The sequence below is a fragment of the Nematolebias whitei genome, chromosome 17, assembly GCF_014905685.2.
Source record: "Nematolebias whitei isolate Nwh7 chromosome 17, NemWhi1, whole genome shotgun sequence".
Taxonomy (NCBI): domain Eukaryota; kingdom Metazoa; phylum Chordata; class Actinopteri; order Cyprinodontiformes; family Rivulidae; genus Nematolebias; species Nematolebias whitei.
Window position 1 is genome coordinate 25,319,769 of NC_056514.1, and position 25,372 is coordinate 25,345,140.

At 38.5% G+C, this 25,372-nt stretch overlaps 2 protein-coding genes across 2 annotated transcripts in view; one reads left to right on the forward strand and one right to left on the reverse strand.

The window, feature by feature from the left end:
- Positions 1-953: 953 nt before the first annotated feature.
- On the reverse strand, positions 954-11,780 carry zgc:123217 (uncharacterized protein LOC641414 homolog). Its single transcript, XM_037690882.1, has 6 exons — positions 11,735-11,780; positions 7,599-7,761; positions 4,386-4,654; positions 4,154-4,299; positions 3,681-3,923; positions 954-1,001 (listed from the first exon to the last, which is right to left on the reverse strand). Exons 1-6 carry the CDS (start codon positions 11,778-11,780, stop codon positions 954-956), a joined length of 915 nt encoding a protein of 304 aa, XP_037546810.1.
- Positions 11,781-13,179: 1,399 nt separating this feature from the next.
- si:ch211-180a12.2 (tyrosine-protein phosphatase non-receptor type substrate 1) overlaps positions 13,180-25,372 on the forward strand; it is a 17,362-nt gene continuing 5,169 nt past the window's right edge. Inside the window, exons 1-6 of the mRNA XM_037690883.1 lie at positions 13,180-13,231; positions 18,803-19,117; positions 20,434-20,727; positions 20,822-21,127; positions 21,483-21,593; positions 25,015-25,176. Of these exons, the coding sequence (XP_037546811.1) occupies positions 13,180-13,231; positions 18,803-19,117; positions 20,434-20,727; positions 20,822-21,127; positions 21,483-21,593; positions 25,015-25,176 (1,240 nt within the window). The remainder of the gene's footprint in view (positions 13,232-18,802; positions 19,118-20,433; positions 20,728-20,821; positions 21,128-21,482; positions 21,594-25,014; positions 25,177-25,372) is intronic.

Below are 25,372 nucleotides of genomic sequence, written 5' to 3' on the forward strand. Positions count from 1 at the left end.
TTTTAGTTAGGAACAGGAACTGTTTTTATTTATTTTTTTATTCATTCAGTTTGTTTGGTTGGTTCTTTTTGTTTGTTTATTTTTAAGGAGACGTAACATTCTTGTATGCCTTCTTGTCTTTTTTTATTAGTAACACCACATCAGGTAGTCATGTTGATGGGGATGTAAAGGTCATGGATGTTTTTCACTTACTAATGTCACACTTTATATAATCATGTACAGTATGTGAAGTAGGGAGTCGTTCTGTCTACTCAGAGAGGAGTCTGATAACTGAAAACTGTTTCTCCTTCTGACTTCTGTTAACTGACGCCTTCAAGAGCTGTGAGCTATGAAGCAGTGGTTGTCTTAACCTTGCTTCTGTCTGATAAACATTTTTTTAAAAAGACTTCCTCATACCGCCTATGAGCAGACCTTGTGAGACGATCTCGATGTAAGATCTCGATGCTTGTTTTTTTTTTTGAACTGCTGCTACTTCTTGCAATTAAACCTGGATTTATAAAGATCTTCTTGTTTCTTTGTGTGGCTTAATTATTTAATGAGTTGATGATAGGATGATTAAATTATCCAACACATGTAAAAATGGTTAAATGCTAAATAGCAAAAACCATAGGTTAAAGGGTTTGAGCTTAAATACAGTATTCTGTTTTGTTGCACTTAGGACATCACTACCAGAACTCACAATGGCTTCATATTTATCTTTAACTATCCTTAACTAAAAATTCTTCTGTCATTTGAAAGCAGGAACTCCGTTGTAGACGTGCACACAGACAGCTGTAGTCCCCACAGTGGCATAGTTGTCATACTACACTCTCTGACCTAGTTCACTGACATTTTCATAGTTACTAATGTTAATGCACAAAATTCAGCACTGCAACCCCAAAAAGTTTCATAGCAATGTATTTTACATCAGATTTTTATTGACTGTTATGTACAAATATATTTGTCAATTAGTTTCATTGGTATTTTCTGTTGACGCACAGTGTTGTCGGGTGATTGAATGACTGCAGAGCACAGATGAAACAGAGTTAGTCATGAACACTAAACAAAGTGTATTTCAATGAACCGGAAGTAGGCATGAAACTGTTTAGACCACAAGCATTGCAAAATACTGATGTTGCACATGCACATTCATAACTGCACAAAGGTTGTTTATGGACATCTTCATACAGCTTCTCCTTCAAAGACAATTTATTTGTCCATTGCTTGCACAATTTTGCCCCTTTTCGAAATGAACAGGAATGTACATAGATACATGGTAAATTATTTCAAAGTACGGAGCCCAGTAAATGGCAAGTGTACAAATAAAAACAGAGGTCAGAGAACTCCATTCATTAAGTTTTATTATACATAAATCAAATGTAACTTTGGCATCATTGCTGTGCCAAGTACCTTGTATTTGTAAATTTCAAACAGATGCTAACTACTTTTATTCAACCCAATAGATGAAGCTCAACTTGGTTCAATTTGCAAGAATACGGATTTTCTGGTGTGCCAGAAAACGCAGGTAAAAGCAGTGTTAGTATGAGGGTCACTGTGAAGGAAATTCTCAGATCCCTGGTGTACTCGAAAAACTCAGTCTTTTTTGTTTATTGTTTGTTTGTTCATTTTATCACTTTTTTTATTCTCGTTTTGTATACATTCAAACAAAACTACTACAAGAGCAAGAACAATATTTGGACGCTTTATGAAAAAAAATTGCAGGTTAGATTAGAATTTAGATTGAACTTTATTGATCCCTTGGGAAGATTCCTTCAGGCAAATTTACAAAAATACCACAACATGTGTTGCAGTTTGTTTAAATGTCAACAGAAAACAATAACAGCTTTGTTATATTCAGCTACATATTGACAGGTGCTTTATGATAAATGAAACTCTGCCATTTTTAATTTGTGTTTTTTTAAATAACATATATGAAAAGAAATGCTGTAGTTTTGTATTGATTATAATCACAGTGACATCATCTAAGAGGTTTTTTTATATATATATATATAATTTGAAACCTTTATCAATAACCAAATAAATTAGTTGGCTGTTGGTTGGTTCTTAAACTATCTCTCAGGTCGGAGTCAGTGTTCGACATAATGGAACTTCATCTAGCTACCTAACATTCACCAGTGGTGTGCTACAAGGCTCAGTTTTAGGTCTCACTCTTTTTACACTTTATATAAATAATGTAGGTCAAAACATTCCTGACACATCCTTGCATCTCTATGCTGTTGTTTATTGCCGAGCTAACACAGTTGCTAAGGTTTCCCAGCTTCTACAGTCTGCATTAGACATCATTCAGTCAGACTTATTCCATCTCAAGCTGGTGCTGACAAAACCAAAGGGATGTCGTTTTCCAACAGAAAGTCGGTGCCAGCAACTCTTCCTCCTATCTCATCCATGCATAGTGTTCCTATTGAGTTTGTAGATTCTTACAAATACTTGGGAATTTTGGTCGATGCACTTTTGATCTTTCTTTTAAACCACATATCAAAAACTTGATAAATAAACTGAAATTAAAACTGGGTTTCTTCTTCAGAAATAGATCTTGCTTAACTCTGAATGCCAGAAAACACCTTAAATGCTCCTTCCTACCGGCCATTGACTATGGTGACATTATTTACATGAATGTCCCTGCCAGCTGCTTGCAGATGTTGGATGCGGTCTACCATGGTGCGCTAAGATTCATTACTGGTTGTAACTACTGTACCCATCACTGCACCCTGTACTCCTTGGTCAGTTAGTCATCATTATCTACACGTAGGCTCTCACACTGGTTCATTTTCATCTATAAATCCCTCCTTGGTCTGCTACATTCTTATATTTACTTCCACATGTCACGCTGTCAGTGCAGTTACAACATGCGCTCTCAGGACATCATTACCTGCAGCGTTCCCTCAATGTGGACTGAACTTGGCAAAAAGGCCTTTTTCGCCTCAGCTTCTACAACTTGGAACATCTTGCAACTAAAGTTGTCCACCCTGATTTTTTTAAGGGGTTTCAAACATTTGATGATGTCAATAGAAAAGTCAAAGCAAATATGTTCTTGTTTTTAGTATTTCACCCTGTTTTACCGCACCCTGATTTATTGTTGTATGCATTACAATTGTTTTAACTAAATTTTTACTGTAGTTTATTGCAATCATTATTTCCTGTTATTGTTGTCTGTACTTTATATATGTTCTGTCTGGAACAGGTCCCTCTTGCAAATGAGTCCTTGTGGCTCATTGAGGCTAGTCTGTATAAATAAAGGTTGAATTAATGAATAGTAATTGAGCAGGAAAGAAGTTCTGTAAAACCAAAACTAAGAAATACTTGTATATAAACATGTGGAAGCCCATCAAACTAAGTTTAAAATAATTTGACAAAATTACATCACATGCTCATCAGCAGGGCTGAATATTACCAATGACACCAGAATGATGTGTAGGGAAAATGTATTAACAGTACTGTATATAACGTGTAAACTTTGTTTTTATCTGATTTGGCTGGATCCAGATGCATTTTAAAAGTTTCAAATTATTTAAACTCATCCAAAAGCATCAAAATTTCATGTTAAACTTTAATTTTTCTCTAAAGTGAACTGACTTAAAGTGCATCAGAAATGTTTGTAACAAACATTTCTATAGATTTATAACGTATGCAGCGACACTTAGTGGGACAAGTGTTAATGAAAACTTCACTGAGACTCCGACTGCGTTTAAACTGATTGTGGCGTTGCACACGAAGTTGCTGTCTGAGTCAACACCAGTAGGATTAAATGTCACAAATCCCACTGTGGAGCCTGCCACTTGAGTGCTGATCCAGTCCTGAAACGATGAGACTCGGGCATAGACTTCAGGGAAACCAGCAGTGGCACAAGGCATTCCAAAACTCGTGATACCAGCTTGGATCCAAGATGAGCCTTGTTTACATTGCAAGGGTCCTCCGGAGTCTCCCTAAAATGGTCAGAGAAAATGCAAAAAGGCAGTAGTTTACCTGCACAAAACTACATTGGCATTGTGTAGACGAGTAATGCGACATAAAGTTTTGGTGCTCAACATGAAAAGCTACAATTGGTTTATTTTGATTCTTTTGGCTGTTCTAACTGCTGCTTGGTCTCCTTAAACATGTTTTGGTCATGTTAACGGGAAAACATGATGTTACACCAGTTTGTAAATGCTCTCACCTGACACGCTCCTTTGTTCTGTTGTCCTGCACAAATCATTTGTTTAGTGATGGTTGCTTCAGTTGGGATGTAACTGCAGCTGCACTGCCTGTTTCCAACAACAGGGATCTGAACCTCCTGCAGAGGCTGCGTAGCTGGCAGGGACTCTGTCAAAGAAAAAAATATATTTTATTCTAGTTTCAAAGATTACAAAGGGCTATTTTACAGTCCAAAACCAGTGTAAAGTCCTCACCATTCTTGCTAGTTTTTCCCCAACCGGTAGCCCAGCACAAAGTGGCATTGAAGAACTGGCTGGAGCTGCTGGCAAGGCAGATAGGTCTGATGTAGTTGGTAAAAGTGACTGGGGTGAGGAGCCTCATCAAGGCAAGGTCATTGTTGTACAGTGTGTTGTTGTAGTTCGGATGGACGATGATCTGGGACACACTGCGTGAAACCTCGTTAATATTGGGGCCAGCCTGAGTCTCTCTTCCAAAGTAGAGGGTCCATGCAGTCACTGATTGTCTTTGTTTAAATAAATAATGAAATGTTTCAGAGGACAAAGTGTTTTATTCAAAAGAATACAATCTTTAGTATGTTATCTTTATTTATTTCCTAGAAGTTAAATATATGGATATATGTACTTATATGCAATAGACAACACAATGTAAAGTGTGGATTAACTACATTTATATATGTTTTTTAACAAGAATACTACAGTATTTATTACTTCTAATTACTAAAAAAATGTCTGTTTTCAATTACTTTTGACACAGTGTGATTTTATTGTTTTGTGTTTGATATTTTTATTTATTTATTTTCCCTTTATTTATACAGGCAGTCTCATTGAGTCACGAGAACTCATTTTCAAGAGAGAACTGTTTTTGGGAGCAGATGGTGGGGGTTAAGGGCCTTGCTCAAGGGCCCAGAGTGGGGCAAATGAGGGTGGAGCCAAGTGCGGGTGTTTCACCTTTTCCACCCACATTTTGATGTTGTCATTCCGGGGAGTTGAACCTGCGACTTTCCGAACACAGGCCTATCTTCTCTAACCTCTGCGCCACCACTCTCCTTTTCTTTTGATGCTTCTTTTTTCTCACTTGCTCTCGAGCAAGACGGATGCTTTTTTTCCCCTCTCCCGTCCTCATCCTGCGTTTTTGCTCTGTCTTGTGTATTGTAGCTTCTATTTACACATTTTCTGAATCGTAAACTACTGTCATGGATCTGGTCAGCTGGACTTTCAACGCAATCGATAAAATTTTTTCAACCAAGCAACAGGATCCTGGAGAACCCTCATGCCCCACTGAGATGCACGCAGCAGGGTATATCATGGATCCGTGGGTGGTTTGGAAGTTGATGTGCCTTTCTGTATTGTCTCAGGAGAACGCCGAAGATGTTTATATCATTGAAATCATGATAGCAGGGTTTCTTCTTTTTGACACCTGCAGATACCTATGTTATTGGCTATTAAAGAAGACGGTGGCAGCATTTTTGGCCATGCAAAGCTGCCGACCTTGTGTGAAGGTTTGGTTCGTGCTTCGAGTACTCAAAATCAGCTGATTTACGAGCTAAACCATAAGATGGAAGCAATTTGTGAGAATCGCAGGATGCTTGCGGCTTCTGGGACTCACCAGCATGTTGGGGACGACCTTGGAGGGAGCTCATAAGCACGGACCAGTAGAATGCCCATAAATCTGCCCATTTTGGATCAAAAGTACCAGCAGGATTCAAGGTAGATGAGAAATAACAGTCTGCCTGAAAAATCAACAACTGTGGCTTATCTGAATCTGACTCCCCAGTTCGACCTCGAAGCAGGCTGTCGTATCAAATTTCTCCTGGGATATGTGTAAACTAAGAAGGCTCTGTCTATCACAACCCTCACCTCCACCCCCACCCCCCTCCCCCTCCCCAACTCCCAAGAACTTCTGTGAATGCTTATCAGAGCTGTACCAGCTGACACCAACATTTTAACAGGACTATCTGGAAGCGCTTCATGGACAAATCTCACCGTCGTGTCATCAAATGCATATAAATGGGTTTATAAATGTGCTTGCTGGTAGAGATTTTTTATTTCTTAAATCATGCCCTGATAAGGACAAGGTGTGAAGAGATCTTTTTTGTAATACCACTATCCTCTCCTCGTGGCCTTCCCCCTTTTTCTAGCTAAAAGGAACAAGGGCTGTGCTCTTAGGAGAAGCAGCAACGTGCACTCCACCCATCTTTCAGACGACTCTACGAACATAATCTCACTGTACTTCGGGGCGATGATAACAAAGCTTATTCTGATTCGGATTTAAATTCATCTTTGTTTTTTCTTTAAATTACTGCCATTATTTTTATTTTTTTGTTGTTGTTTTTTATTGTTAAGCACTTTGGTAACTGCTTTTTTTAAATGTGCTTTATAAATAAATTTGACTTGACAACTTCTCTATTAGAATCAAAATAGAATGACTGGCGTGTTAGAAAATTTTATTTCCTTGAACAATGGAAACAAAACATGCAAACTGGTACTCTGGGTGAATTAATAACTCAGTGGCTAAAGTATAAACCACACAGACATGCAAATAACAGCAGTTGGTTTTTGTTTTTCAGTGGTTTGTCTTTTACACCAAGCCACTTGTTTTTATCATCATTTGGCCTATTTAACTGCTTTAGAAAAGAAAAACACAGAGAAGTCTCATTGTTAAAAAAAAAAGCTCTAAAACAGTTAGATGAGAGATAGAACTACAAAAATTTGAAGTGAGACACCCCGGTTATAGAGTGTCCAATTCAAAAGAGCCACCACAGCTAATTGAACTTAAAAATTACAAAAGTTTCTGTAACCCAGTTTTTCCACATAGTAAACTAAATTAGATGTGGCAGGAACTGAAGTCATTCACAACCTACTTATACGCTAGAAATAAGGTAATTGCACATAACATTATTTTCAAGTTTTGACCAAAACAGCCACAAATCTGTTATTTCTCTCCATAAGAAGATCTGATTAAAACTTCTAGTATGAAAAGGTGACATGCGTTCATTCAAGGAAGGCTAGATCTTTTAGGTTTTTTAGGGTATTTTTCCAGACTGTCAGACAACTGCGCAACAGTATGTTGAGAAAGCTTTGAGTGGCCAAATAGGAAGGGCTTATTTTGTTGGCCGTCACCACGGTGTTGCGTGTTGGCACCAGCTGTAGGTTTCAACAAGAAGGAAGTGCTCCAACGCTTCAGAATAGAAATATAGCACTTATTCTTGTAACTTCCTATGTGTTAGACATCTGTAAGACAACTTTTGTGAGAATGTGTAAAGGGTCTGAACGGCAGTCTGAACAATAGCCCAGTATTTTCACAGTAATGTCACTGACTGGATCAGTTTTTTCTACATAGAATAGTTGGCTATAGTCCACTTCAAAATTGACATCAGTTGTCAATTTTTCTTAAATGCATCCAACTAAATCAGCTCATTCGTTGGAGGAACGTGGAGTGTATCTTACGAGATAATGCAGTGGGCTGCTGTGAGCACCCACTGGTTGTTGATAAGGGTCCCTCCACAGATGTGACTTGACAGGAAGTGTACGCTGACCTGCCAGGGCCACGAGCCAGCGGCGGCGTTCTCACCACCCACTATTCTTGTGTTGAAAGGAGCCTCGCCACAGTCTGACAGAGCAAAGACAGTCGATTGTGCATCAACATATTCTGTCACACATAAGTAGATAAAAATTAATTAATTAATTTGGAATATATGAAACAAGATAGAACTTACTTTGTGTCTTCACTTCTGTAGGATTCAAAAAAGTTAGAGAAGGATCAGTGTGAAAAACAACCACAAGGTGGCACTGTTGCAGTTCTACCTCTTTTTAATAGTTTATATTTTTTGCACCCTTTATTTTAAACTACAACACATTAATGCATTCACTTGTAATAATATATATTTATGGTTGGTATAAAACAAAGGTTTCAAACGTACAAAAAAAAAAACACAATTACATTTTCTCATGTCCATATAAAAGGAACAAGTGTTTTACAGAAAGCATGAGTGCAATATTACAGCAGTCAAAATATGTCAAACTTAATAGAAAGCTCAACATAACTAACACAATCTAAAACTAAACTTAAAAAAATAGGATACAATCATTGGAAATAAAATGTACAAGCATTTCAAGTGCAATAAGTTGTAATTAGGCCCACCTTGCCAACAGAGAACAATAAAAATTACAAGTATCCACCCAGTCAAAGCTGCCATCCTGTTCATTCACAGGCGTCCTGCTGCCAATGAGCAGAAACTCTGTCAAAGCTTTTTGGCATATTGACTCCAGAGTGGCACGTAGTTTGAACACGTGAACACACCTTTCTCAAACCTGTTTCGCTTATAAATTGCTAACTCAGTCCGCAAATGCAGTCGTGCAAGATCTAATGAAATACAGCCGCTTGTGCTGTAAGACAAAAGGTTTGTGGATTCAAGTTTACTGCTTTCATTGAACATGTGACATCACACATAGCTGGGGTTTTCTTTTCATTTTTCTTTGTTCTTTTTAAAAGGCCCAGTTCCCCCCTCCCACCCTGCCCATTACTATAGTTACTTGTTCCCTATTGTAGATTGGATTTACAGTACATGGGACAAACATATAGTTTTCATCTGTGTTATGATGGAGGATCCAAAAAAGGTTAAAAAAAAAAACAGTTGGACTATTTACCCATCCAGGCTGTCATATTGTAAAGTTTGCAGACAACACAGCAGCGGTTGGATGAATCACAAACAAGTCCAGCTACAGGCAGGAGGTGGAACACCTGGAGAGCTGGTGCAGGAAGAACAACCTTCACATCAGTGGGAAGAAGACAAAGGAGATGGTCGTGGATTTCAGAAGGAGTAAGCACAACTACCCCCCTCCATCCCCCTGAACATAAAGGATCTGCAGTGGAAGTGGTCTCCAGTTACAAGTACTTGGGTGTGCACCTGAACAACAACCTCAGCTGGGGCAACAACACCACCAGCCTGATCAAGAAAGCTCATAAGAGACTCTACTTCCTCAGGTGGCTGAGATGAGCTGGTTTGGAAAGCTCTGTCCTCACCTCCTTCTACAGGTGTGCAATGGAGAGCATCCTGTGCTCCAGCATCAACGTGTGGCATGGAGGCTGCACAGCTGCAGAAAGAAAAGCTTTGCAGAGAGTGGTGAAGGCTGCACAGAAGACTGTTGGAGCCACAGACATCTACACCTCCAGATGCAGGAAGAGGGCCACCTGCATCATGAAGGACCCCACTCACCCAGCACACACACTTTTTGCCCCACTCCCCTCAGGAAGGTGGTTAAGGAGCATTAAGTGTAGAACCACTAGACTGAGGAACAGCTTCTACCCTGAGGTTGTTAAGACTCATAAATCACTGTAATGCCAATTTACCTGGTGATGTCACTTTATCTGGGCTGCTGATTATCCATGCTGCTGATTGATGTATAGCCATCTGCTCACAACAGACTCATGTTCAGGCTGCTGTTTAATTCACCGTTAGGCCTGTCATGATAAACAATAAATCAATTAATCGCATGATAAATGAAAATTATCAACCTCATTTTCATTTATTGGCTTTATCGTTTCTTCGTGTCTCTCTCTTTCTGAAGACACTGGATGACAAAAGGATCAACTCCGGTGCTTTTCAATGACCCCGCCCTTTCTCTTTAAAATCAATTTTAACCGTCCAAAATCATGTTTTTGAATTGTTAAAAGCAGCTAAGCTGAGAAGCTAAGCTACGAGCTAAGCTAACAGGCCGACCTCGGGGGAAAAAACCTCCGTCTTGTCGAAGCGCAAAAATTCACGGTTGAAACACGTGCCTTCATGTAAAAAGAAGCTGAGAACTTGTTTACTGATTTTTTTATTTAAAGTTTTGTGTGACAAATGCTATGCTAAAGAGCTCAATCCACACCGAGTGTCCGCCATTTTGAGAACTGAAGAGAGACAGCCCATGTCACGTCAAAGCGCCTCCCTCCCATTTTCTTAAAGAGACACACTGCTCGCTCCCTCGCTATCCATCCTTCGGTTCAAACAGTCTTATTCTGCCATCCGGTGGTGGAACAAAAGTACTACATGCCAAACAAATTAAACGTTTCTTATTAAATTTGACACAAATTACTAATTACTGTCAAATTTCAAACAATATTATCATTTATTGCAATAATTTCTGAGACAATTAATCGCCCAGGAAAATTTGTTATCATGACAGGCCTATTCACCATATTATCCATCCATTCATCCATTATCTTTTACCCGCTTCTTCCTCTTTGGTTTGCAGGAGTCACTGGTGCTCATGTCAGCCATCATTGTGCAAGAGGCGGGGGTGAACAAGTCTCCAGTCCATCACAGGGACACATATAGAGACAAACAAAACAAGCAATCACTCTCTCACTCACACCTAGGAACAATTTAGTTACCAATCAACCTAACATGCATGTTTTTGGTCTGCTGGAGGTAAACCGGAGTACACGAAGAAAACCCATGCATGCACAGAGAGAACATGCAAACTCCACCCAGAAAGGCCCCCGGACCGGAATTTGAACTGGAGCAACCTGCTCACTGAGAGGCAGCAGCTCTACCAGTTGTGCCACCGTGCTGCCCTCACCGTATTATATTACATTATTTTTGTTTAGCATAAATCTTAGATCTTTGTATGCTGTTTCTTTTTATATATATATATATTATGTTTTTTGCTATATATGGGTGTAACTGGGACCTTGAGTACACAATTTTGTTCCACCTCATGTACCACCTGTGATGCGAATGACAGTAAAGAACCTCGAACCTTGAAGCTGGAGATGTTTTGCTTCTCATCCAGGAGGGTTTATCAATTTATTTTCAGTGTTTGAATTGATAAAGCCTCTTGGATGAGAAGCGAAACGTCTCCAGCTTCAGAATAGAAGTCCAGATGTTTTGGTTTTTAACCTTTTTTTTTTGATTGATCGTGACCTGGATCATAGAATCTTCACCAGCTTATGCAGATTCTCTTTTTCCACTGAGAACTTATGCTGATCTGTTTTGACCACTGAGTTGAGTTAATGCATTGTTTATTTTAATATAATTTTCATTTAGTTGCTGTCTAAAATGTTTTATTTTATCTAAGTATGGACATAACATTAAAGTTCTGTGTTTTTACCTCAATAAAACATATCTTTGAAAATAAATGACAATGCGTTCCTCCACTTTGAGAAGTGATGTGTTACTTTTCTTAACTCACAGCTGAACTTTGTGAACTCAGCTCATGTCACTGAAACGTGAGTTCTCAAACCTGTTCCAAACAGATATGCAAATACTATCCGGGAAGCACCTATCTGTCTGCCTTAGCTATATTTTTCTGATAAAAAATGAAAATGAAACTATATTTTTATTTAAACAATGTTATAATGTGTTTTTAAAACTGATGTAGTCACAAAATATATTTAAAGAGAAGACTTTTTAACTAGCACTTTGCTGTCTAGATTAAGATTTGTAGAATATACTTTTGTTTTGTCATTTATCCACTCAAAAAGAGTTTTGTTGACGTCATGTTTATACTTTAAAGGGTTAACGCAGTCAGTTTCTCCACAGCTGTAAGGTAATTTCATGCCTTCTTCTCTCAGCTGGCTTGGCTGCCATCAAACTAACACGTGTTCTCCTCTTCGCCTCCTTCAAGCGTCACACACTTCTTCATCCTGACCAAAGCAAACAGCGTCTGACAAAGAAAGAAAAAACATTTCATTGTGTGAAAATATGTGAGCTCAAACACGAAAGGCAAACAAAATAAAGGAACACATTATTCTTTTTTAAGTCCGGCTTTTGTCGAGCAAATTCAAACACAGAAACCTGATGTTTCTAAAAAGAAATGATCCGTTAAAACCACTTTATGTGCAAAGTTAAACATAATGGCCTAAACTAACAAGAGCTCTCGTGTTTTCAGTGAACAAACGGTGTGAATGCTGAGTGAGTTTAATGAAATGTGCTGAAGAGGCTGAAATTGAGTTATTAAAGCTAAAAGAAGCAGAACACTAGCTAAAATCCACATCAATCAAAACACTGGCCCAAAGCTAGAAAAGCCAAATGATAGCTAAAAAATAAAAGTAAATGTCGTAGGGAAACACTAGCTAAAAGATGCATAATTCTAGCTAAGAAAACCAATGTAGCAAAAGGCTAACGAAAAGCTAAAAGTCTCAAAATAGTAGCTAAAAGCTAAAGGTAGCCAAATGATAGCTTAAACTTGCATAAGAAGACAAAAATAAAATCAGTATGCTGAAGCAAATTTACAAGAGAACAATTTATTTCTAATGGGAAAATGTTTTTAAATTGAGATTACATTTGTTTTAAAGTATAAAAACTGCACAAGACAAAGGTCATAGCACCCATGTCCTGAATGAGCTGCACCTTTGGATCTATGGATGGCTAAAATAGCACAGAGTATTCAGAAGTTGTCAATTTACAAAACAGGTTAAAAAATAAAAACAAGAGAACAATCGTGAATGATAAAAGTAGCAAAGGCTCCGTTTACATGTTATATTTTGATTATTGTTTTTAATTCACACAATTAGGTTCATTAATATTCATACTTCTCCTCTCACAGTTAGTAATGACATGTGGGTAAACATTAACTGTCAGAGGGAGTCATCATACCAGGAACTGAATAAAGAAACAGAACCTTCTTTTCTATCTCAAATGTAACAGCCTACTAACTTTTACCCCCACATAAAGGAGCTGTAGTCTCGCCTGAGTGTTTGCCCACATAAGCTCAGTAGGGATTACTCTCTCGTTTGTTCACAGCAACACTGCACCAATGTAAAGTAGCCCCCAAACTCTTGGCCAGAGGCCTGTCTGAATTTTAAGTGGCCAGTTTCCCCACTTGTGTGTCCCTGCACATCTCCTTCGTTTTTCCTCCTTTTGACTCTGTTACTCTGGCTTGTTTCGGAGAAACGTGCACACATCAAGGGACTCCTTTCACTCCTCTGAGTCCCAGGAACAATATTTCTTATTTCCCAACCCGCCCACTGTCACCTTGGAGTTCTATATAAGACAGCAAACGGACCTGATGATAAGAACCTGATCTCAAGACAAGGCTGGCCATGCAGTGTAAAGTCCTCGTCTGTGTTGTGCTCCTGGCTCTCATAAAGCACGGTGAGTTTTGTATTATTGCACTGGCAGGCTGCTCACAAAGGCCACATTGATATTTCCACACTTAATCACCAGATTTGAGCTGAGATATGTAAGCCTTTATTGGGTTGTAACAGGCAGTTAGTGATCCGACAGTGAACTGTTAGTTTGTCTAGATCGTGCGCCTGATCTGTGCTCGTGTCAGACCCAGTCAGACTCATGTGATAATGAGTAAAGTGGAATTTTTTTTGTTTACTTACTCTTTACAAAGAAGTGGTTATCAATTCACCAATAGTCTTGTTAACACTTTTTTTTTTGGTTGTTGTTGTTTGGATTACTTTTATTTTTGCTCAAAATCTTTGTAAAGTTTTGATTTACAGGAGAACGTAAATGTGTACCATGTGCCAAAATAAAATTAATTGAGATAAACGGTACATTCATACCTTACGTAAGGTGTTATAGTGAGTTACAGTAATGTAAAATTGCAATTTATGCTGATATTTGTTTTAATCTCCATTTAACTTTCAGAACTTTACAAAGTCAAGATAGAGGAAGTTTTAAACTTCCTCTATCTTTACTTTTTGCCTCCAAGTAGCCAGAATTTCCTGTAACCTTTTAAAGTGGTATTGGTTAATGTTTCTAGAAGCTTTCTGAAGGCCTTTCAAAGTTTATCGCCAAATTTTTTGGAATCTTCTTCACTCATTTTTACTGCTTTCATACAAGACCTTGAGTGGATTTTGTGCAGTTTATGCATCAAAACTGAGGCGAATTAACAAGTTGAGGACAAAAGAAAAAATATTAGGCCAAAAAAAAACCTTCTTCAGCAGATGAGCAGTATCTGAAAGTCACATCTTCAGGAATTGTGTGTGTGGGGGGGGGGGGGGGGGGCAGAAAAGTTCTGATACAGGACCTGAGAGCTGCCTCATCATTTAATCTATATTTTGTTGAAATCGTGAGAATCACCTTGTTGGTGCTAAAATGCTAATTATGGGTCCAACAGTATTTTCCAAGGGTTTTTTCAAAGATTTGACTAAAAACATGGAAACGTGTCTTTCTGTGCGGTTCTGTGATTAGAGCAGTCGTCCTCCAATGCAAGAGCTGAGGGTTCGATTCCACCAACTGTCACATGCCGAAGTGTCCCTGGGCAAGACACTGAACCCTGCATTGCCTCCGATGTGTGTCCCATCGGTGTTGTGATAAAGCACTGATTATTATTTGTACAGATCTAGTATAGTGCTGTATGAATGGGTAAATGAGGGCACAGATTGTGTTGTAATGCACTTTGTGTATCTTGATAAGATAAAAAGACGATATACAGTGCCTTGGGAAAAGTATTCGGCCCCCTTGAACCTTTCAAACTTTTGCCACATTTCAGGCGTCAAACATAAAGATATAAAATTTTAATTTTTTGTGAAGAATCAACAACAAGTGGAACACAATCGTGAAGTGGAATGAAATTTATTGGATGTGTCAAACTTTTTTAACAAATGAAAAACTGAAAAGTGGGACGTGCAATATTATTCGGCCCCTTTACTTTCAGTGCAGCAAACTCACTCCAGAAGTTCAGTGAGGATCTATGAATGATCCAGTGTTGTCCCAAATGACTGATGATGATAAATAGAATCCACCTGTGTGTAATCAAGTCTCCGTATAAATGCACCTGCTCTGTGATAGTCTCAGGGTTCTGTTCAAAGTGCAGAGAGCATCACGAAGACCAAGGAACACACCAGGCAGGTCCGAGATACTGTTGTGGAGAAGTTTAAAGCCTGATTTGGATACAAAAAGATTTCCCAAGCTTTAAACATCCCAAGGAGCACTGTGCAAGCAATCGTATTGAAATGGAAGGAGTATCACACCACTGCAAATCTACCAAGACCCGTCTGTCCCTCTAAACTTTCATCTGGAACAAGGAGAAGACTGATCAGAGATGCAGCCAAGAGGCCCATGATCACTCTGCATGAACTGCAGAGATCTACAGCTGAGCTGGGAGAGTCTGTCCATAGGACAACAATCAGTCGTACACTGCACAAATCTGGCCTTTATGGAAGAGTGGCAAGAAGAAAGACATTTCTCAAAGATATCCATAAAAAGTGTCGTTTAAAGTTTGTCACAAGCACCTGGGAGACACCAAACATGTGGAAGAAGGTGCTCTGGTCAGATGAAACCAAAATCGAACTGTTTGGCCACAATGCAAAACGATATGTTTGGCGTCCCACTGTCCAACATGGTGGTAGCAGCATCATGGTTTGGGCCTGATTTTCATCAGCAGGGACAGGGAAGATGGTCAGAATTGATGGGAAGATGAATGGGGCCAAATACTGGACCATTCTGGAAGAAAACCTGTTTGAGTCTGCAAGAGACCTGAGACTGGGACCGAGATTTATCTTCCAACAAGACAATGATCCAAAACATAAAGCCAAATCTACAATGGAATGGTTCACAAATAAACGTATCCAGGTGTTGGAACGGCCAAGTCAAAGTCCAGACCTGAATCCAATCGAGAATCTGTGGAAAGAGCTGAAGACTGCTGTTCACAAACGCTCTCCATCCAACCTCACTGAGCTCGAGCTGTTTTGCAGAAAGAATGGACAAGAATTTCAGTGTCTCCATGTGCAAAACTAATAGAGACATACCCCAAGAGACTTGCAGCTGCAACTGCAGCAAAAGGCGGCGCTACAAAGTATTAACGCAAGGGGGCCGAATAATATTGCACGCCCCACTTTTCAGTTTTTTATTTGTTAAAAAAGTTTGACACATCCAATAAATTTCATTCCACTTCACGATTGTGTCCCACTTGTTGTTGATTCTTCACAAAAAATTAAAATTTTATATCTTTATGTTTGAAGCCTGAAATGTGGCAAAAGGTTGAAAAGTTCAAGGAGGGTGAATACTTTCGCAAGGCACTGTATACCATACCATACCATACCAATTTTTTTATAAAGCACTTTAAACAGTGACAAAGCACACCAAAGTGCTGTACAGGGACAAACAGAACGAGCACATAGGAACAGATTACATAACAGGACACCAAAAAGTAGAAACCGACAAAAACAATAATGGATAACAACAACAACCGCAACATGACCAACACAGTGTGATGCACACAGACTGAGCACAGATCACACAGTGCAGAAAGCCAGGGATATGTATAAACGCAGTCCATTTACCATTTATGACTGGCTGCTGCTGAAGTGTCTTTCGATCCAATTATTTGGTCATTCTTGGCTCTCATTAAGCCAATTGTTTATTCCTGTTTAAGTACAGAACTACTGGCAGGCTATGCAGATTTGACCACTTTATTTAATATTAACCTAATTTTTAACAAGGTGGAACTGCTTTGCCTGTTACATTCAGCATTTATGAAAACATATTGAAATGTTGCGTATAGCAGCTAGAAAAGCTATTAAAATGAGAATGCCTAAATCAAATGATCCAACCTTATAGGATTGGTATGATAGTGTTTATTAAAATATATTAGGAAAGATTTAACTTGTGGAAATCATGCATTGGCTACTATAACGTTAGTGTTTTAAGTGTATTTATGTGTTTTGTGGATCCATGTGTTTTTTAATGGAAACATTTCAGGTTCTTGTATTTAATGGCAATGTAATGATGATACATGTCTGATGTTTTTCAAAGTGACAGTCTGAACAGCATGGGGCATTTCATCCGACTTTACGTCAGTGAAGCGGGGGCATGCATATCGAACCAAATATTGATCATATCATATTTATACCATTCGTTCAACCTTTATTTATACAGGTTAGTTCCGATTGAGCCTCGAGGACTCATTTACAAACCTGTAAAGCAACGTGTTCGCCCATACAGCACAGTATTGATTTGATCATATCGATACTCGCGTTGCGGATCGATGTTTTTTGTTTATTTCTATTTTCAGTAAGCAGCTCCGGTTCCAGAAGAAGCTGGGAAGCGATAAGATGAAACGTAAACACTGGACGAAACAATCATGTCAGATAACCATTTAGTCAGCTCCCACTGCGTAACCATTTCAGAATCGATACACACACGCTAACGTGTAGAGTCCATGTTGACTTCCGTAAACATAGCGTGCTGCGTGTGACGTCACGTATTCTTCTCGGCATGCGGCTCGCTTCAAGGCTGTGAACTGCTTGTCTGATGTAGGTCAGATAAAACGAAATAAAGCGTTTAAACCTGCAGTGTGAACGTTGAGTTTATGGGTCGTTTTACAGTTAAATGATTCACAGATCAGACTAAACAAAATACATTCTTCTGAAAATGGTCAGGCACTGAACTGAAACGATTTAAAAAGCAACCAAAGATTCAAGGTCACCTTTAAACCTCCAGGAAGCAGGAAGAACTGCTGAGCAAGACTATTTTATTAGAATACAGGAAAATCTGGCTACTGGGAAATGACAAATTACTCCAGACTTAAAATGATTCTGATGATTTTTTTATTTTTATAATGTGTTGTGAAAATACTGTGTACTTGTATAGAATTACCTCATTCTCTGCAGGTGGAGGATTATTATGACCAGCACCATGATAAGCAGCCAAAAAAAAAAGTTTTCTTCCAAACAAAAATATGCCACGTACTAATTTTCTGAGCTAAATTTAATGTTTTGGGGTTACTTTTTATTTGTTGCATTAGAATTTGTATTATAGTGGGAAATATGCTCCTTTTGACAATTAGAGTTGAATCGTTATAGACTATTTGTATTTTGCAAACAGAATGGTAAAAGCATTGTTCTGTTGCCACGATGACTCATCAACCTACTTAAGAAAACACGCAACATAAACACTTCAATACAAAATGTTCTCTGGTGCACAACTCTATAAATACACACAAGTATTTATTGCCCTAGTTACTAATTAAGCTCATTAAAAACCACACTTGTCAGAACAGTTTTCTTTTATTAACTCTGATTCATTGATTTATTCTAAAGAAGAAAATAATAAAACTATAACTCTGGATACTGTGGCAATCTTTGCTCATATTTTTGACATTAGTAGATGAAAAATAGGTTTTGTTTCTGGGACAGATGCTTTACTTGAACTAAAAATGCCTTTATAACAATTCTGGCCTGCTTAGAAACTTGTTGCAAATGTATTTTTTTCATGTTATTTGAATCGTTTTTAAATAAACATAAATATGTATTTAAAACCACGAGGCATCAAAAGTGTGTAAAGCTCGTGGATTTTAACAAAACTAATGGTGAAAAATTACACAATTTCTTTTTTTTTTTTTTTAGTTTTACATAATTTAAACATCAGCTTCAACAAAAAAGGTTGAATCATGTCATCTGGACTTCGTTTTTTTGTTAAAAAGAAACGTTTCGCCCCTCATCCAAGAGGCTTCGTCAGTCTGAGGCCTAGCCATCTGGTATTACCCAGAAGCCACCCTGACCCTTCTTTTTAACAAAAAAACGAAGTCCAGATGACATGATTCAACCTTTTTTGTTGTTATATACCTGGATGACTGAGAAAACAAACTTTGTGTTTTTGAAACCATCAGCTTCAATGTTGCCATTATTTGTGATGTGACCAAAAAAAAAAGTTTCTTGGCATGAAAACAGTTTTGAAACGAGGAGAATTAACTTCTTTTGTGCTTCACAGGGTCTTCAAGTGAAATCCAAGCCAGCCCAAATACAAACACATCCCTTCCCTGCAACGTCTCCATTCCAGGAGACAAAATACAAGTGTCTCTGATAAACATCAACTGGACAAGAGATGGCTCTGAAGTTGCTTCGTTCGGAGAAGCAACCGCACAAATAAAGGACGGCTTCAGCTGGGGTGCAGCTGATTTCATCAATGGGGACTTTTCTCTCACCATCCTCAAAGCCAGTCTCAGTCTGCAGGGGATGTACGAATGCAAAGTTAGCTACAACTTCTCAAGCCTGCACTCCAGTAACGTCACATTTACCATTCTTGGTATGTACTTATAATGTGTTATACTTCCAAAGTGTTAACACAGATAAACAGCAAGCCAAACTCTTTTTCAAGAGTCAGGAAGATAAGTGCGCTTGCTCTTTTTAATGTCTTCATACGCAACAAATTGTACAAGGTGGCGTCATTGAATCGGATTGAAAAGCAATTCCTTTTTGAAGGATTTACATGAAGGATCACGTTGGGTTCACGAGGATTAACATATACATTCGACCTCTCTCCTGCTGCACAGCTCAAAAATATCCTGATTCTCACCGTCGATGTCAAAATAAAAGCCTCAAAATTTACAGTTACTAAGTAACTTCAAAATAAAATTAACATCTTTGAGCAACGAATATTAAACATACTGAGGGAAGAACATTTTTCTGTTTATTTTTGTGATTTAATTTACATTGTTAATGCTAGTTTAAAGTTAAAACAAAATTCAAAGCTGGACTCTTTTCATAAACTTGTTTTTGTATCTATTTGTCTAATTTTGTTTCTCTCCATAGCCTCCCTGGAAAATACAGAAAATACTGTAATTTAAAATGTCCTAATCGAACATTTTGTTCTCAGACTCTAGGTTTACTTGAGGTTCCTAAAGTTTCTAGAAATAGGCAGGAGACAGGTCTTCTCTTGTTGAATCAGCATACTGTTTCTGCCTGTGAGGCTGACACATTGTCTACTTTTAAGACTATGGTTAAGTCTTTTATTACTGATAAATCCTATTGTTAGGGTATTGGCTTGGGTTTCCTGTGCTATCCCAAAGTTATGCTGCTATAGTCTTAGATTGCTAGAAGACAAACTGACTTCTCACTGTGCTTCTGTCTTTACTCTCCATATTTATGCATGCAATTATTGATATCATTCTATTTTTCTTTGTATTTCTTCCTATAGAAACTGCACCTGGACCAGTCCTTCTGTGTTTTTTTTTTTGTTTTGTTTTGTTTTTTTCTGTCTTTTCAAATCCCCACCAATCAGGGCAGACGGTCACTCCATCCTGAGTCTGGTTCTGCTGGTAGTTTCTTCCTGTTAAAAGGAAGTATTTTCTTTCCACTGTCGCCATCTTGCTGCTCAGGAAATCAACAAAGTGAAGAGATAAATCAGTTTGCTGGCTTGTTAGACAACTTTTACTAATTTTTGGCATTAAATAATATACTGAATGTGAATGTATTGTAATATATAAGGAACTAACTAATCTGGATCTGAATTAGATTTAGCCTTTGGGCTTGTATTTTCTGGTGTAAAGTGCTCTGGGAGTGACTTTTGTTGCAAATTGTCACTAAAAATAAACTGGAACTGAACTGATTTTTTCTCTTTAGCCACCCCTTCTCTCACAGTGCCTCAGCAGTGGGTGGTGTTAGAAAAAGAGACCACGCTGGAGTGCCATGCTAGTGGCTTCTACCCTCCTCCTGTCTCTTTTTCCTGGACCAGAGGGGGTCAAGTTATCCAGCCTCCCCATCAGGTGGAAGGTAAGCTGACTCCAGATGGGTATTACACGGCTGTGAGCAACCTCACCTTTTATGCTTCTAGAGAGGACAAGAATGTCACGTTTAGTTGCAAAGTGTCACATGAAGGCACCCATCAAGAGCTGGATTTTCATCTAAATATCACTCGTGAGTGACATAAATATGCTGGTCTTGCACATTAAAGACTGACAACTACTATAAAAGATCAAAATTAAAGTTAATGAAGTTTTTATGTTCACAGATCTTCCTTATGTCAGACTTTCTGTTGTACCATCACCCTCCAAATACACTCCTCTCACTTTTTACTGTGATGTGGAGAGCTTCTACCCAGAGGAAATGTCTGTGTCCTGGTTTCAAAATGGCACGGCCCTCCCTGACCCCCCTTTGACTCATCAGATCCCAGAACAGACGTTCAGGACCAGGCGTTATTTTACTTTAGGCCCAGAGCAACGGCAGAAGCAGGGGAAGGTTGAGTGTGCTGTAAACCAACCTGGAGTTATGAGTCCTGTCAGCGCGTCAGCAGACCTGGACAAATTAGATCCTCAAGGTAACGATTTCATCGTTCTTAAATACAACATGCCCTCAATGTAAACCTACTTTTTCTTGGGATTTCTTTGTAGCTTTAAGTGTTTTGAAAGATATTTGTTTTTGTAAATGTAATGGATTCTTTCTTAGTCAATGAGTGACCTTTCTGCAAACATAGTGAAATTCAGTTTGGCCATTTTAAATCTTGTTGACAGTCTAAAGTAGGCGAAGGTCTGGTAGAATTAACATTGGCAAACATACTTTTGTTGCAAAGTACTTCAAAACCTGTATATCTTGTTCTGGATGCTTTGGTACCACACTCTTTCTTTCATTCAAGCTAGAAATGATTTTCTTTCCTTTTCTTTGTTTTTTGGTAGATGAGGCTCCAGTGTTAACCAAGTCAGCCAAAGCGTCAGTGGCCATGATGTGTATATCCATAGTGCTGGTTTTCCTGCTTTGCTTTGGCTTTTCCTGGAGGAGAAGAGACGGTGAGTCAACCTGCCGTGCACAAGTCTTTATATGACTTGTGAGCCAGTAAATGCAGAAAATCACAAGTTTGAAAATTGTCTGTTTGCAAATTCTTGGAAATAAAAAAGGACTGGAAACAAAGCAATAACAGCCAGCAATAAACAACAAAATGGTCACACTCAAGACAAATATTCTACATCAAATGTGGTCTGAAACAGGAAAGAGGCTTAAACAACTGCTTTTAAATACCAAAAGCATTGAGAAAACAAGACAGACAACAAAACAGAACATGAAAAGTTTTATTTAGTGATTGTATTTGCGTTTTCACACTCACAAAGATTTGTAGTAATCATTCATACTACAGTGAGGAAATTAAGTATTTGAACACCCTGTGACTTTGCAAGTTCTTAGAAATCATGGAGGGTCTGAAATTTTCATCTTAGGTGCATGTCCACTGTGAGAGACGTAACCTAAAAAATATATAAAAATCCAGAAATCACATTGTATGATTTTTTTTAAATAAGTTGTGTGTTACTGCTGCAAATAAGTATTTGAACACCTGCCAATCAGCAACAAAGACCTGTTAGTCCACCTCTAAAAAGTCCACCTCCACCCCACTTATTATTCTAAATTAGAAGCACCTGTTTGAGGTTGTTCGCTGCATAAAGACACCTGTCCACCCCACACCGTCACTTAGAGCATTGAAGATGGGTCGTGGCTGGGTCTTCCAACATGACAATGACCCGAAGCACACAGCCAGAAGAACCAAGGAGTGGCTCTGTAAGAAGCATATCAAGGTTCTGGAGTGGCCTAGCCAGACTCCAGACCTAAACCCTATAGAAAATCTTTGGGGGGAGCTCAAACTCAGTGTTTCTTAGCGACAGCCCAGAAACCTGGCTGATCTAGAGAAGATCTGTGTGGAGGAATGGGCCAAAATCTCTGCTGCAGTTTGTGCACACCTGGTGAAACTACAGGAAACATTTGACCTCTGTAACTGCAAACAAAAGGCTACTGTACAGAATATTAACATTGAATTTCACAGGTGTTCAAATACTTATTTGCAGCAGTAACACAAGTAAATTATTAAAAAGTTAAACATTTTCATTTCCGGATTTTTTTTTTATTTTATTTTTTTTATTATGTTTCTCACAGTGGACATGCACCTAAGATGACAATTTCAGACCCTCCATGATTTCTAAGTGGGAGAACTTGCAAAGTCACAGGGTGTTCAAATACTTATTTTCCTCACTGTAGATAGAGATTGTATCTTTTAGACCCATCATGGAACCCTGCCTCTTGTTCAATGACATTGGAAATAAGCAGCAGTGACCCCCACAACGGAGAAGTGCTTAAAGAAGATGGATGGATGGATGGATGGATGGATGGATGGAATTAATCAATTTAAGCAATGAACTGATTCATTTTCTTCACAAGTTTTTTTTTTAACATTATTCTGGTTTTGAATGCATACACAATTAAATCATGTACACGTCAAACAAAGACTTCAAAAATTTGAACCTATAAAAATGTTTTTTTAACGGTGTGTCACATTTACAGAAAAAAATAGGAAATTCAACATGAGGCAATTAATAAAAAATGAAAATATAGATAACATATTTAACAGTAAAACTGTACATTTATCCAAAACAATAATATTGATAATGATTTATTAGAAAGTTAGTTGCACAGTTCCCAAGAAAATATATTTTAGAAAGCTATGGTTTATCCCTGATGGACCAAATGGATATTCAAAATTAACCAGGAAAAGGATTTTCACAGGTCTTGTTCATTCAACCTTTATTTAGTCTCATTGAGTACGAGGACTCATTTACAAGAGAGACCTGTTTTAGACAAACATGTAAAGTACAGTCAACAGTAAGCTACAGTAAAAATGCAATTTAAATAAAAGTAGTGTTATAAAACAATTGAGGTCTTTAAATGCATATTAGGTGCTCCCTGATAGCTCCACAACAATTGTGAGCATAACACCTGTAGTGAGGGTGCTGAAGTGTTTCAGAGCGTGGTGAACCTAGTGGTGATGTGATACTCATGACGGTAGTCTTGTGCTAAAGTGGCGTGATCTCAGCGTTTAGCTGCTTTTTGATATGGTTAAATTGTTGCTTTTGGAAACTTTAATTCCTCTTTTGCTGAATGTAAATCACTTTTTTTAGGGGTTGATTGTTTCCTTTGGTATCAGATGCTGTGCAGCTGAAAGGATTTTTACTGAAAGTATTTTTTACTTTTAGACATTTGTTATGATGCGTAACCATGACTTTTTTTTTTTTTTTTAACAATCTGGAGCAACTGATTAACATCTCAAAAGCTCAAATATCTCAGCTACAGTGCCAAATCTCAAATGAGTTGAAAAGGAGGCGCCGTGGATGCATTCCCGCCTCCCTGCCGGCTGTGCTCGAGTGCCTGACCACTGAGATCCTAAGATCTCCTAAGGTGATCCTGGAACCAGCAGGAAACACGGCTCGTGACAGCAGTAGGACCAGGATCGTTCCCTGCCACCTGCAGCCGGCTGTCTTCAACAACGAGGAGCTCAGCAGGCTGCTGGGAGGAGTGGCCATCATTCTGGGAGGAGTTCTGCCCAGCATTCAGGCTCTCCTGCAGCCCGGGGGAACTGAGAGGCCAGCCGAGTCTGGGTGGACGGATCGAACGGCATCTGCGGCCAGTTTCTTCAGATATGCTGTGGGACGAACCTTTACAAGAGATCCTTTCTGCCTACAGCCATCATCAGCATCTATAACATCTCTTAATGAATCGAGGATAACGAGTTACAACAATATTTCATTTCCCTTTGGGATTAACAAAGTATATTTCAATTTAATTTAATTTAATTTAATTGAAGTAACATTGTGCCAGGGTGCAAATATAGAGAACAGTGAGAGCGCAAGAGAGTGTCTCCGGGAGTCAGATCGCAGGAAAAACTAATTTGTCATGACTGAGTTCACACTGAAGAAGGTTTTTTGAGTTTGCTGTGATCCAGCCATGTTCCAAAGATCATATAAGTTCAACTGAGTGCAGGCCCAAGGCTGTGTATGTTTAAGCACTAAAGGCATTACCACTTACAAATGTGAGAAACTGTAACAAAGATGAATCTTCATTTATGAACAAACTTGTTAAACATGAAAAGCTATACTGTACTGCTTTCTTTACATCCTCTGGGTGATACAAATCTGTCTTCTTATAGAGACTTTTTAAAAATGGTCAAAAATGTTGAATATCACATCGATTTAAAGGATGAGCAACAAAGAAGATAAACTGTGCAGTCTTGTCAACGTTTTTTAAATGTAGCAATTTACAAAGACCTTATTTCCTCTAACAAGTAATGAGTGAGTTTCAAGACGCCTTGATTCTGAGCTATTTTAACATTTCTATAGCCTTCCTTTTTTGTTCTTTCGAATGCTTTCACTTCCTCTGTCTCACTTCATTCAGAGAAACAGAAGTCCCTCAATGTATCAGGGATCATCCTCCCACCACGCTTGGTTGTCGGTGAAAAGGGGAGAGTGACGTTGAGCATCGAAGGCAGGCAGGTGGACCGCGTCCAGACCGCATGGTTTCTAAATAACACTCCCATCTTTGACACCTCACACACAGGTAGGGCGGTTGACATTTTCAAAAGTTCTTTCTTTTTTAAGCTTAAACTATAAAACATTACCATTATTATTCTGTAGACATGCTGGTGAAGATTCTCAGTCATCCAGGACATGATGAATTCAAAAAGCGTTCAATACAAAAACAACTGGACTTTATTTGTAACAGAAGACGTTTCGCTCCTCATCCGAGGAGCTCT